The sequence below is a fragment of the Anguilla rostrata genome, chromosome 17 (genome assembly GCF_018555375.3).
Source record: "Anguilla rostrata isolate EN2019 chromosome 17, ASM1855537v3, whole genome shotgun sequence".
Classification (NCBI taxonomy): domain Eukaryota; kingdom Metazoa; phylum Chordata; class Actinopteri; order Anguilliformes; family Anguillidae; genus Anguilla; species Anguilla rostrata.
Window position 1 is genome coordinate 23108874 of NC_057949.1, and position 14962 is coordinate 23123835.

Below are 14962 nucleotides of genomic sequence, written 5' to 3' on the forward strand. Positions count from 1 at the left end.
GCTCAAACACAGCTGCTGCATGCACAGATTATTGTTGTTGTTTTTTTTGTTTTTTTTTTGAAGTGGTGAAAGCACAGTAAATGAGGTTCGGGCAGAATAGGTCATTATTTTCATCCTTTTTTTGTTAGCACTTGCATTTGCCGACTGCATTTGCTTCCTAAAAATAGGGATCACGAGGACTGGAGCCGACTCAAAACACAAACATCCTCAGAACATCTGTGCTTTTCCCAAAAATACAATTTAGTTAAAGGTTCAGCGTGTCAGAACAGGTACGTGAGCAATTACAACTTTTGTTATTCCCGTATAGGTTCTTTCTTATGATTGCAAGGGACTAAGTCAAGAGAATTCATTATCAGACACTGAATGTAAAGATTAAATTTACAGACAGTGACAGATGGGTACGCTGATTGACAGTTGTGTGGCTATTTTCTGAAGCACAGACAGCAACACAGAGATGAGCATTTGGGTTTTTGGAGAAAGATGATTATTTTATTTATCATCATCATCATCATCATCATCATCCATTTGAAAATCATTTTTGAAAAAAAAAACGAAGGAAAAAAACCCAAACACATACCCTCCCGAACTTAAATGTCATAATGGACCATGTTATAACAATGCTATACTGTACTAGTCTCTTTTTCCTGGGCTACAGCTCCTCGCAATCTGATTGAAGGGTTTCGCGTTAATGATACCAAGGCGTTCAGTCCTAAACCTCACATCCCTTATAGCAGGGGTTCCCAAACGTCCATCACAAGCTCTCAAAAGTGATCATCTGGTGGCTGTCTCAGTAAAATTGTTAAAGTTTGACAGCTTAAGCCAACGTACACAGCAGGCTGCAATGGAGTGACCGCTTCATGGAAGTCTAAATCAGGATGTCAAGATCTGTAGAAGACACGGAGCTACTTAATCTGATATAAATACTGAATAATTATACAAAGATGGGTCAGACAGACAAGCTTTTCTTTATCTGAATATGTCTAAATATGTCATTTCTGAAAAGTGCAAAAATAAACAAAATTATGGTTATTATTATTATTATTTTGTTTTTTAAATTTATTTCTTGACATTTTTCTGACTCTTTATCAGTCCCAGAGATCTATTCATAAGCAGTGGAAGCAGTGCAGAGCACTCTGTGTTATTTATTTCTGTGTAATTTTCTCTTGTGGTCCCCCAGAGTCCTTAGTTTGGGAGCCCCTGCTTTAGGACAATTTTTAGATCAATGACATTGAGTTCCTAACAAATTTACGACTGCGACACCCTCAGTTACATCATACTATAGACCACCATTTCATCAGGATTGGCAAAATAGAGGGTTGGGCAAAAGGAAAACCAGGAAGGAGGAACTGGCTGGAGGGCATCATGGGAGATTTCTTAAGGCCCCTTGGCAGGACACAGCATTACCTCTACCGGAAACTACTGGGGAAATTTCTGATATTTTACAACTGTAGGAGTCCAGCTTTACACAGAAGGAGCTAGTCATTACTGATGCCTGATCTGACATCATGACGAAAGCAAAATCCTTGCGATTTCAAAAACCTCAAGTGAAAACCTTCAGTTATACTTTGCTGCAGTAGTTTCCACTGCCAAATTCTTTGGCTTTTTGCCCTTCCCAACAAACAGTCGACCCCCTTTCTACATCTCAATGGTACATATTTTCACCCAACTGGTTACATCTGAATTCAAGCAGAGGTTTCATCTTCATTTTTTAGGATGTTAAAAGAAACTAGCAAGAAACCGAAACTACATAACATATTGACCTTGTCGGTGTAAAGGTCAGGCATGTACAGAAACCTTTTGACTAACATTTGACTGGTCCTTCCCATTCAGACCATTGATGAGAGAGAGCAGTAATAAAAGGGGCCACACTGCATTTTAAGACTGTTTATGTTGTCAATGGTGCATAGATGCATAATTACATAATTATTAATTATGCAGGGTCTCTTTTAAAAGGCAGTTCTTATACATAGATAGTAAATCAGGAATAAACATGGCCTGCCATTTTGAAATTCTTACACTTGCCTTATGTTTCAATTTGTCATTTAAAAATTACATATAGTTAGCATTTATGTAATACATGAGAAGCATTGTTTATGTATATGTACTTTCTCTCAGCATTGACAGGTGCTTAAAACAAAGTGTGACCCGTCTGGTTGTCTGGAAGCATCGTTCTTCTAGAGAATCTCACCGGTTTTCACAAGTTAGTGGTTGTGCTAAAACGGTTGTCTGAACTTGACTACGCACGGCTGTTCATATGTAAAGACAGGACTGCCAAGTCCATGTTGTTTCACCCTCTCAGCTGTTTTCCTGGAGTTGGGGGAGAGTGGCTAACATCCTGACCCCTACCCCGCCAGGCCCCCTCCCCCTCCCACTCAGGTGCCGAGTAAGAGGTCAGTATTCCCAGAGTGAGGCAGCATCCACTGTTTCGCCATCCCCCATCAGCGTTCCGCCCTTGTCGCCCCGCACGTACTTGCCGCTCTTGCCCTTAATGCCCACCCGACCGTGCTCCAGGAACTCCAGGAAGAAGTCCTCCGGCGTGTCCCCGTCCGAACACACCAACCCGCTGCTGGAGATGTACCAGAACTTTCCGCTGGCGCCTGTGGAACAAGCCAGAGGTCAGGGGGGTCAGAGTTCACACTGATCATGGGGGGGGGGGGGGGCTTTCTCACAAATCATTACGTGATATGCCGTCAGATGAGCCACAATAAATCATCAGAACAGTTGACAAGGCGACTGGTTCAAGCACCCTTTGACATTCTGTCTGCTGAGTTTCTCATTTTGGCAGAAATGTACTGAATCACACATAGGGGGGAAGAAGCAAATTGTGCCTCTGCTATGTAAGTATAAAAACAGAGGCCTAAGAATGGTGCCATCACAGCACTCACCTTTGATGTGGTAGGCACCGTCATTGAACAGCAAATCAAAGATATCATAGACGGAGCGGTTGGCATCGAGCGTGTTTGAATTCTTGTGATGGCACACAAAGCCATCCTCCCCCCGCAGTATAAGAATGGGTCGGTTTATCAACTTCAGCACAAACTGCTCATCCTCACCTGAGAGAGAGCGAGAAAAGCAGAAAGATAAACATATGGAATACACCAGACTGAATGCCTTTTTTTTTTGCCCTGGGAAACAAGCTTTCCTGCTTAATCAGGCTGGTTCCATATTTCATACATTTCCATATTTTAAAAACTTTGACTAATAATCCTTGCCTCATTTTCCTATCACTGGTAAAAGTGTGACCAACTTAAATTATACATTTTAATATTTTAGGGGGTACTGAGATGGAAAAATGTTTGGGAACTGGTTAATGGCTACGCCCTCCCCCACTGCATCGCTGAGGGCAGTTAGGGGACTGGTTAATGGCTACGCCCTCCCCCACTGCATCGCTGACGGCGGCCAGCTGTCCATTCTTCTTGGTGCAGATGTACTTTCCGTTGCTCGCACGAAGACCCACCCTGTGACCCAGCCACTCGATGTCAAACATGGTGTTGGCTGCCCTGGTTGGGGGCAAGGTGGGTCCGAAGGGTGCGGGGGGGGTGGGGGGGGGTGGGTACAGGGGTGCAAACAGGAATAGAGGCTAAATGAGTGGGGTGCTATGCATTCACACAAACACAAGCTGGGAATGAACAGTAATTTGATTTTAATAAAGGAGAAACCTCCAATTTGCTTCACTCCAATTAGCCACAAGAACTTTTGACTTCACCTGATGATAACCTTGCCCCTGTGTTCATATATTTTTCCCAAAAAAGGGCTTCAAGTTAATACTGGGCTTTAGCTGTTGGTGGACATTTCATGTTTTAAAGGAAAGTGGACTCAAAGAGGAGAGGAATCACTGGACGTAGCTTACTGTGTCATATATAAGCGGAATGGGTTAGGATCACTATGGATCTGTGCATTTTAGCCCTCAGAAGGGGAACTGGTGCCTAGATGTATGGTCACATTCACTTTTGTCCCGTGGAAAATCTATAGAATGTAAATTCTATGAGTCTGATTGGATACTTAGCAATGTAAAACAATGTAATACATTTCACGAGGGCAGTATCGAGTCACCTGCCACAGTGACCTCAGCCCAAAAGCCAAGAAAGTCAAAGAAAGAATGCTGGCGTGCCGCCAGGTGGAGGGGCAGTTTCATGTAGCGGGCAAATCAGGCTAAAGCACTTCCAGTGCAAAGACATTCCCCAAGGTCCATAATCAAGTCCTGACTATGCCAGAAAGGAAATACGTAATCGGTGGTATCATTGCCCAGCAAGGGAGAGATTCGTTTGGCAGGGCATTCTTTGCCTCATCATACAGTACATTACATTACAGCCATTTGGCAAACACTCTTATCCAGAGTGATGAACAGTAGTGGAGAAAATCAGTGTTACTTCTGTTAGTCAAAAATACGGGATCACCAAGAAGTCGCAGGGGTCGATTTATAATCAGTAATTGTAACTTAAACCAAACAGACAAATAAAAAGCTAGCATGCGCTCTTGTGTGCTGACGGAGGATGTAGATGCAAAGGGGATGGGCCTACGGAGCGATTTGGTATTCAAACCCAGCAGGGAAAAAAAGATTGCAGGTCCAAATGTTGCCTGCCTAAAGGGTGTTCAGGTGAAACGTGTTGGCAAAGCTCATGCTTTAATCCCAGATATGTGTCTGATGCATGGGTTAAAAATAAAAAATAGTGCTTATACGTTACTGAAGTCAGTTCTATATGTAAGAATTGTCATTGATCCGCTGTACAGGGGTCAGGCGATAAAATTTAGCATCAGAGCTGCGGTAAGAAAGGTGGATGACATCACGGGCTTTGGAGGAGAGCACACAATAGTCTGCACCCTCCTCAGGTCGATATCTGAAACTGCAGCAGCTTTTGGATAATAATTTCTCATGGGCCCTCAGAGCTGATTGTGTATAAGATATTGGGAGGAAAAAAAGGGGAGAAAGCATGAAAAAGTGGCCCCCGGTTTTTGGGATAATGGGGGGTGGGGGGGTGGGGGGGTGGTGGTGTGTAGTGCTCTCTCACACTTCTGTGGCTGTAGACTCAATGCCCCCATGGGAGACCAGTGTCCAGTACGTTCCCCCATTGGTCCTCAGCATGCACTTCCTGGTCTCCTTGTCAATCTCCATTTGGAAGGTCTCCATGTCAGTCTCATCGTCCTGATTGGCTGCGAGGCTCACCCCTGAACGCACCCACACACACATTCATGCAAACGCGCACAGACACATTCATGCAGGTGTGCACACACAAAACAAGAGTGATACAGTCACATACTCTCATTCCTTTGCTCAACACACAGCTTTGCTGAGCCATCTGTCATCTGCCAATTATCATTATTTTATTTTATCTGTGTGCGGGTGTCTGAACTGCTCGCAATTCTTTTGTGATTTTGTTTTATTTGTAAATGTGTTACAGTATGTTTTTTCTGATGAGGGCATGTTTATATGAATGTGCGTCGACTGTACGTATGTTCATAGCTGTATGTGTGTGTGTGTGTGTGTGTGTGTGTGTGGAAGACAATTAGTGCATGTATGGACCATATGAGCATATTGGCATGTATGTGATTGTGTGCATCTGCATTGATGTTTGTGTAAGATTTTTTTGTGTGTACCAATATGACGAGAGATTTAAACTTCCAGCGCAAATGTATGCTTGGACATCTCCCAGCAATTCCCACCCCAGACCCTTAGAAATACGCTCAAATACCTTTTGCTAATCCTCGGGGCCCAATAAACAAGGAAAAATATCTTCTACTGAGCCAAAGGGCTATTAGAAACATGCTAAAGTACCTTCCAATGAGCCACAAGGGCATTAGAAACTCGCTAAAATGTCTTCCAAACACAGGGCCTTTGGCAACATATTAAAGCACCATCCAATGAGTCACAGGGTCCTTAGAATGATGTTTCATCGTTTCCCCCCAACCAGAAGCCCTGAAATCCCAAATACACTGTGCTGGCCCATGACTAGGATTGCAGAGAACCTGACCTAGCTCATGTTCAATTGTTGTCTTCCTGACAACGATTGGAGATCAGTGTTAAACACAACACCAATTGATTGTGCACTGACTGTGCACAAAAAACATTGTCACATGAAATTCTATCAGGTTAAAAAAACATATTTAAATGCTTGAAATGAACTTAATCCTTGAGAAAGGAAACAGGTCTATGATAAATATAAAAGCCTACGCTCTATCTTTGCTTCGGAAACACTCTCACTGAAAACCAGGCATTTCACTCTGAGTGTTTTTTATTTTAAAGTGACTTGAGATTGCTAAGGATCAAATAACTGAGGATAGAGAGGGAGGGTGAAATATGATGGCTCTGGATTAATGGTGGACAGTGGAAGTGATGGCTGTTTTAGCTCCTGCTCAGACAGCAATTACGGCAGTGGTAAGATGGCAGCCTGGATAACCCATGGCTCCATGCATCCATTTGCATTCACAGCAGGCGCGTTTATCCAAAGTGGCCTACAGGCAGCACACATCCATCGGCTTCGGCCTTGAAAGGCACTTCTTATACTGTAATGTAAGTTCTGACAAATACAGTGAACTCCCCAATGTTTTGGACGAATACATATTTCTTATCTTAATTTGGCTCTTAAACTTCACAATTTTAGATTTGCAATCAAACAATTCACGAGTGTTTGAAGTACAGGTTGTCAGCTTTTATTAAAGGGTATTTGTATACATTTTGGGTTCACCATGTAGAATTTATAGCACTTGTTCTTCATAGTCCCCCCATTTCTAGGCACTGTAATGTGAGTGACAAATGGCTTCACAGGTGTTTCTGACTAGTCAGGTGTGTTCAATTGCTTCCATAGTGCAGGTATTAGAGAGCTTTCAGCATCTACTGTAGTCTGTAGTTATTTATAAAAAATGTGCTGTAGTTTCTACATGGTAAAACCAGAATGTATAGAATACCCTTAAATAAAAGCAGAGTTAGACTTTAACCATGTGAATTATTTCATTACAAATCTATAATTGCGGAGTACAAATCAAAAAAATAAGTCTTTCTCCCAAGCGTTATGGAGCTCAATGTATATTCTTACCCATTAAGAACTTTTTTTTTTTTAAGTTTAGGGAGACCATATGGCGCAGGATTTAGGCCAACGCTGAAATCGTATTTAGATCCCCCCCCATGAGGTCCTGGGTTCTATTGCCGGCTATGGTATTTTCTGTACTGTGATCTCACCTCTAACTGTAACCCTCTCTGCCTTCCACCTTTCTGAAAAAAATACAAATAGCTGTTTCCTCACCTTTAAAAATCTTTCTGAAGAGATTAGGGAGCAGGCATTAAAGGGACAGTTCACCCAGAAATGAAATTAAGGTATGCTTCCTCTTAACCTGAGTACCATCTATCCATTCAGGAGGTTTTACTGAGATTTTACAAGTTTTCTGCTGCAGCTCCCCCTGATACAATGGACCTCAACAGACCCATGCAGTTGTGGAGCGCAATGCACCGTAAATTTACATTTGAAAAACTCCACAGCAACGGCTCTTTCCAAATATAACGTTGCGGTTACTCACAAACACCAACACAGTGTAATTTGTGCACGGTTTCACCAAGAACTACTTCTTCTGCCAAAGTTCATCAGCTGCTCCATTGCATCAGGGTGAGAAGCAGTGGAAAACCTGTCAAATCTCAGGAAAAACTATCTGAATTGATAGATAGTAATCTGGGTAAATGAGTAAGAAATAGCTTAATTTCAATTTTAGGTGAACTGCCCCTTTGAACAACTTTTGATTTAAGATTGTGAAAATAATGAATAAAATAATTGTTTGGAGAATTTGATTGCTTATTACATTACATTACAGGCATTTGGCAGACGCTCTTATCCAGAGCGACGTACAACAAAGTGTATAACCATAACCAGGAACAAGTATGACGAAACCCCTAGAGAGAAGTACCGGTCCAAGTACAGGGAACAACCGCATAGTTCAACTTGGACCCTGGTGGTTAAACTGATTAACACTAACAACGAGAACGGCAACAACGCAATCTATGGAAAAATAAAAATAAATAAAAATACAAGTAGTCGTTAAGACTGGCGCATCAACTAAGTCACCTATTAAACAGCTGCCTAGTTACACCCCTAAGTTTAGTCATTTACAGGGGGGGAAGGGAGGGATGGGGAGAGGTGCAGCCTGAAGAGGTGGGTCTTCAGTCGTCGTTTGAAATGGGTCAATGTCTCAGCTGTTCTGACCTCCACAGGGAGGTCATTCTACCATCGTGGGGCCAGAACAGACAGGAGACGTGTTCTGGAAGTGCAGGTGCGAAGAGGGGGAGGTGCTAGGCGTCCTGAGGTAGCAGAACGGAGGGATCTGGTTGGCATGTAGGGTTTGTTCAGTTGTTCTGAATGAAGCTTAAACTTTAACAATCCCATTTACATTTGATATCCAGATTTTCGTGCATGGTTGTATGTATGCATGTATGCAAAAAGAGTCAACATATGTGTAAGCCTGACAAACAAATCCTAAGTCTCTAAACTGGGTTAATTGGGCACTTTAAACTGAATGAGCTTTAATCAGCGCATGGAGCACTGCAGGGATTATAATTCGTCTCAGCTTAATCATGCAGAGCTTAATCATCTGTTTGCTTTTATTGAAATGAATGGCTGAGAAGATGCTTTTGCTTTGCGTTCCTCTCGACATGCTCCTTAAAACTGGACCGAGAGAACGAGGGGAACGCGTTTTCAGTCTCAGCGCGTCACTGCGCTCTGTGACCAGCGGTTCGGGCTGAAACGCGGCGCGGCCGAGGTCACGGCCGTCGCACAGCGTGACGGTCAGGCGGGCCCCCTGGATTCAGATTCACAATATGAGCTGTACCTAGGCTTTACTGCTCCGCCACCCTGACCCCAACCCCAATTAAGAGACAACAAATCACCATTCAGGGCTACACAAAAGCAACATGCAGACAGAGCAAGCAGAAAATATGACGCACACATGAATGTTCGGCACTACGACTAAAATAAAGAGAAATGAGCTAAACACACACACACACACACACGCACACACACGCAAACATGCACACACACACACACACATGCATGCACTCGCACCCCTACACACACACACAAACACAAAAACGCACATACACACACACACACGTACTCAGTCACACACATGTGCAGATACAGACACACACACAGACCCCCATACCCACTCACTCACTCTCTGATGCATAAACACACATGCATACACCTGAATTCTCATTCTCACACACACACACACATACATGCACGCTCACTCTCGCATGCAAATGTGTGCACAAACACAGAATAAGCACAGTCTGACTGAGATTAACAGCTACAAAATCCCAATCGCCAACTCCACAATCAGGTGAACCGGTAAATCATACAAATGAAAGCACATATACAAGTAACAGATTGTGTCTGCCCCATGCCCAAATTAGACCCCACAGAAATATCTCTCATGCATCCCTTTAATCCAGTTACCAAGGTAATCCCCCACCCCAAACTGCTCACTCTCCCACTTGCTCCCTCGTTAAGTCCCCTGGCGGTGAACGCAAATCCGCCCCGCAGGGCCCTATAATCAGCTTTGCCCTAGTTGTTCCTCAAAAATGTTTCGGTACGAAAATGCTCCATTTCAGCAGGACCCTGCGGGGGAGCAGGTCAGCCATTTTAGAGCGGTTAAGAGCCCAGCATGTTGTAGTACTCCTGTTGCTGTGTGCTGTATCAGAGCAGGGGCTCTGTAACTGTGTTCAGTTTCTTCATTTTAACTCAAAACACAATGTAAACATCTCTGGACTCCATAGTATCAGAGTTTTACCAGCTTGAAAGGTCCAGATTAAAGTATAATTTACACATATAATTTATGTTGTGTTCAGAAATCACCAAAATTAACTTGATTTCCAGTTCTCGGTTTTGAAAATGGACCGGTAGCTAAAGCTCTTGTTCCTAATTAGGATGCAATTGCCACAATTCTGCATAGTCTTCAATATTTATGGCTGAAATTAACGTCCCTTCTCTCTCAACAGCAGCCGAAACAACTGAATGGTGGTACACTATTATCTTGTCTCAATGTCACAGTTATCTGGAGCCTCTGGAGCTGTTAGCTTCACTTCACATTGACTGATTGACTTCTGTAGACTCCCCCCTGTCTATGGACTCCTGCCCCCTCCTCCTACATGTTTCCAAAGACCTCATGAACAACCCTGCAAGGCCCGAAAGCTGCAATAACTCCACACTTCATTATCAGTAAGCAGAAGTTCCCAAGACCCTGCAAGAACGTTTCGAGTGGGTCTGGAACTGTATTTTAATGCAGTGCATTTTGTTGCAGCAAATTAAAATGGGAGCAGCGTGCACTGGGTGGAAAATGACACCGAATTACTGAACAGAAATCGCGAAGCAATTCTCCACAAGAGCGCTCAACTGTGTGCGTATGCAGGCGCGCGCACACACACGCGCATACACACACAAACGCACACGCACACACACACACACACACACACACACAAACACATACATACAAGGTGCAAGGCAGAGCAGAGGAATTCTACAGGTTTTCTTGAAGCGGTGTTATTAGGGACAGCTACAATCAGCAGTGCAGTATGCGCTGAGACTATAATCACGGATGTCACATTACCAAATGGCGTAAAAACTAACTAAGGGAATGCTTTTTTAGAATGTTTTCCCTCTTTTAACTTTGATTATGAGTTGCCTACATACATTCCAGACTTACTCTGTCCTCATGTACTTCCGAATCATTCTCATTCAGCCATTCACACAGACCACAGCACAGTGCCACCACTCAGGCTACAGCATACAGACTGCAACACACGAACCAAAGCACACAGACCACAGCACAGTGCCACCACTCAGGCTACAGCATACAGACTGCAACACACAGACCACAGCACATCTCCATCACACAGACCACAGCATACAGACTGCAACACACAGACCACAACACAGCTCCATCAGACAGACCAAAGCACACAGACCACAGCACAGCTCCATCACACAGACCAAAGCACAGAGACCACAGCACAGACCCATCTCACAAGCCACTGCACACAGACCAGAGCAATACGTTCTTCACAGAAAAGACACTGTGAACACTGCATGTCAAAGACAAAGGACAGAACAAGGACCTGCAGAGACCACACAGAGATCGGCTACAAGGGAAAGCATGTTGCTCTAGAAACAACAGGACGAAGTATGAAAACCAGGCACCAAACTTGATTAAAAAACATTACACCACGTATCACACCCCCTCCAGCACACACACAAACCCATGATATTCAATTTGGCAACTGTGACCCATTTGCATCACATGACTCATTCTCACTTTCAGCAGACAGTTGAGCCAATTATCAGGATTCTCCACCCTGAGAGGTCTCCTATAACCTTTTCAACACAAAGCTCAGGGTCATTCAAAAAATGATTTAATTGGAAAGTCCTAAATCTACATCAGCTTAATTACCGGTGTTGCACATTGTCACCGTGTCCTGAGTGTTGAGCGTAAGGGGAAAGGATTTTCGTTTGTGCGAGTGTGTGTGTGAGGCTGCTTGTGTGTGAGTGCATGCATGCAAACAGCATTCAGCCCATTACTGAGGTTGTTTTCTGTCCTATTCTTGTGGCATGGCCTCACTGATGAGCAGGACCTCACCGATGTACTTGTCTCTGAACTGAACAGACAAGACAGATGGCTGGGAAAGAGATGCCTAGCTATATTGGAGACAAATTTATAGGTTTGTGTGTGTGTGAGTAAGAGTGTGTGTGTGTATGCGTGTGTGTGAGTATGAGTGTGTGTGTGTGTGTGTGTGTGTGTGTGTGAGTAAGAGTGTGTGTGTGTATGGTGTGTGTGAGTATGAGTGTGTGTGTGTGTGTGTGTGCGGAGGAGGTACTCAGGGTTACATGCAGCAGGAAGGATTGGGCCCGGTGGTTCGGCTGAGTCAATTACCTTGCCGGATGGAGACAAATCTGTTGTTAGTGGCCTGGAACACCACCTGCGGGTGGCTCTCCTCCAGGTCGAAGAGCTCGTCCTTGCCCGGCTTGGAGCAGCGGCCGGACCGCAGCGTCCCGGTGGGGCCGGTGGGCGCCAGGTACTTCCCCTCGCAGTCCTTGAAGGCCAGCTTCCCGGACTTGAACTCCAGGGTGTAGGCGGCGGAGGGGCCGCCCTCCTCCAGCAGCCTGCCGTCGTGGCCGAGGAAGCGGCTGTCGCGGGTCTTCAGGCAGTACTTGCCGTCCAGGTAGACCAGCGTGAGCAGGGAGTCCACGCCCCAGGGGATGTTGCTGTCCACGGATATCTCGTCCTCCTGGGCGGAGAGGCGGGCGTAGCGCCTGCGGCTGACGCTCAGCAGGCTGGCCTGCGGGTGGAGGGCCAGGTGGACGGCCCACAGCTCCGCCTCCCCGACGGTCTGGGCGAAGCAGGACAGGCGGTCCTCGGAGCCGCCGAAGTAGCGCTGGTGGGACTCGGACTGCAGGGCCCAGCGGCCGTCCGACTGCGCCGCGACCAGGAAGCGGCAGTCGGGCTCCGGCTCCTCCGCCCCGCAGGTGACCCTGCCGTCCTTGTCGGAGGCCAGGTAGCGGCCCAGGTGGCTGCGCAGGTAAACCGCCTGGCCGTCCTGCTCCTCCTGCTCCAGAGTCCAGATCTGCTTCTTCTTCATGCTGGTTGCCGAGGCGTTGACTTTGAAGCCGAACGCCTCCGCCGTCAGGTAGCGGTTCTCCTGGTTGACGAGCCCGAACTGGAGCTTCAGAGCGTCGCTGGTCCCATTCGTGGGCATTCTGACTGACCTTCGAACGGCGAGGTTTGGGCTGAGAGGCGCAGATGGTGAGGAGGGAGGGTTAGGATGAAAAGGTGAGCGGGAGAATTAGTCGAGCGAGAGAGGAAAACCGTAACTGAAAACAGCTTCCCTTTCGCACTCATATAAGAAGACAAATCCTGTAATGTACTCACAAGTCTTAAGTCTTTGTTTTCCTCTGTTGGAGTTCTCTGTTTTCCTTTTTCCCCAGGGTATTTTCGTGGTCTGATTGAGGCTGTCGATTTGCTGTGACTTTAAAAAAAAAACAAAAAAAAAAAACAATTTCCTCCCTTTTCTGCTCCTTCCAGTGAAAACTCTACGCTGGTCTCTCCCTGGAGAGCCCGAACACAAGCTTGCTTTTTTTTCTGTTTCCTAATCAGCATGGATTAAAATCAGCAGGACACAGCACCTCAACCCAAGCTACTGACGTCACACCAATAGCACACGGCTAACCTCCTCACTCCCTCGCTGTCTGTTTGTTTTAACTATGATAATAAACTCTTCCCTTAATCGGCTCTTTCCCTCTTTCCATCTCTCCCTCACTCTCTCTCTCCCTCCCTATGCAAAAAAAAAATGCAAAACTGCTACCACAATATAAACTCAGTTTGTATTTTGTTTTACTTAAGGTCATGTTTTGTCCCCCCACCTTTCTCAGCGATTAGCCGTAGGTTAACAAATGGAGACCATGAGGAAGAGTCTCTTTTCAAGACTTTTAGACACACTAGACTTTTCATTGCCATGGTAATTAGAAGAGGTTTGCTCCCTTCTCTCTACACACAAACTTCTTCCTCCTCTTCTTATATCTTTCCATCCCTTTCCTTTTTGGAAAAATGTCAGTTTCAGTCCGGTGCAATACCGCTTGGTCTGGATTCCCTCCCCCTTTGCTCCTGTTCAGTATCTCTTCATCTCTGTTTTCCACCATTATTCCCCTCATCTCAGACTACTTTTCTCCATTAAGGGTTGGGCAGGGAGCCAGATTGCTTCTCACTCTGCATCAACAATAGTAATAGCTGCAGCTGGCAGGCTGCTTCCCTGGCACTACGCTTCATGATGCAATGCCAAAACTCTATGGGACACCCATATTGGTGTATGCACAAGGCAACCATGCCAGCTGAGCCCATACCCTGCCCTCCCCCCCCCCGACACACGCACTCGCACATACACACACTCAGACACACACGTGTGTAGAAACACAAATGAGAAACCACTCAACACATACATTTGTATGCACACACAAGCCCTCACATACAATGAAATGCACAAACTCATAAGTGCGCATGCGTGTGCACACACGTGCGCAGACATACATTTACATAAACACACATGAAGTCACACCTGCTATGCAGTCGAGAGCCCCACCCCCATCCACACACAAAACAGTCGATTGCAAACACAGTAATTGAGAAGAAAGCAATGCTCTTTCGTTTCCGCAAGACTCTAATCGTCCCTTCAGTTATCCCCCCTGCTTTCTTAGTCAGATCTAATCCAGTCAGCCCCCCGCCCATCTGTCAGTAGTCAGTCACTGCCCAGTTTGAACAAGTCAGGAGTGCAGCCAGACCATAACACCTTTCTTGGGGGGAGGGGCATGGGCAAAATCCAGGGTGACCTGACGATCAACACCTCACTGGACATTAGCAGGTGTCGTGTCTCCATCTCTATCTCTCCCAAAGCTGGCTGTGGTCAGGCTTGGCTGAACCTTGACCGGGTGACCTTCGACCACCTCCGACACTGGCGCCCACAGTGCCAGCCACAGAGTCACCCTTTACCCGCTACTCTCATTAAGGCCCCATACGGCTGTCCTATGTCATCCTGAAAATACTGACTAAAAAGAATTTGGACAGAAGGGAAGCACTTGGGGTATCATGGCAGAAAAAATAAAACAACTGTAATTATAAAATTAATAATGACGTATAATGCAGTAATATACAGTAGAAGCATAGTTATAAGCATACATAATGGCTCATAATGTGATTATGAAATATTATGTTACTAGACCGTATCTGTATAATATGAGGTCCAGTAACATAATATTTCAGAATTAATGATCTTTTACAGACGTTGTGGTAAAGCTCAGAAAGTATTATAACGCCGTTAGATTTTATAGCACCATATCATTCAATATGCAATATTATGAAATTAGCCTTCTCCGGGCAGCACAATATAGCTCTTACAATGGTAAAAATATTCACACAGACCAAAATGAACACGTAAGAA

The 14962-nt window shown here is 45.1% G+C and overlaps 1 protein-coding gene across 1 annotated transcript; it reads right to left on the reverse strand.

Annotated features, from left to right (window-relative positions):
- Nucleotides 1–467: 467 nt before the first annotated feature.
- LOC135243802 (fascin-2-like) lies at nt 468–13654 on the reverse strand. The gene is made up of 6 exons (XM_064315856.1): nt 12904–13654; nt 11908–12761; nt 5010–5166; nt 3312–3500; nt 2886–3070; nt 468–2597 (listed from the first exon to the last, which is right to left on the reverse strand). Exons 2-6 carry the CDS (start codon nt 12728–12730, stop codon nt 2392–2394), a joined length of 1560 nt encoding a protein of 519 aa, XP_064171926.1. The 5' UTR covers nt 12731–12761; nt 12904–13654; the 3' UTR covers nt 468–2391.
- Nucleotides 13655–14962: the final 1308 nt, after the last annotated feature.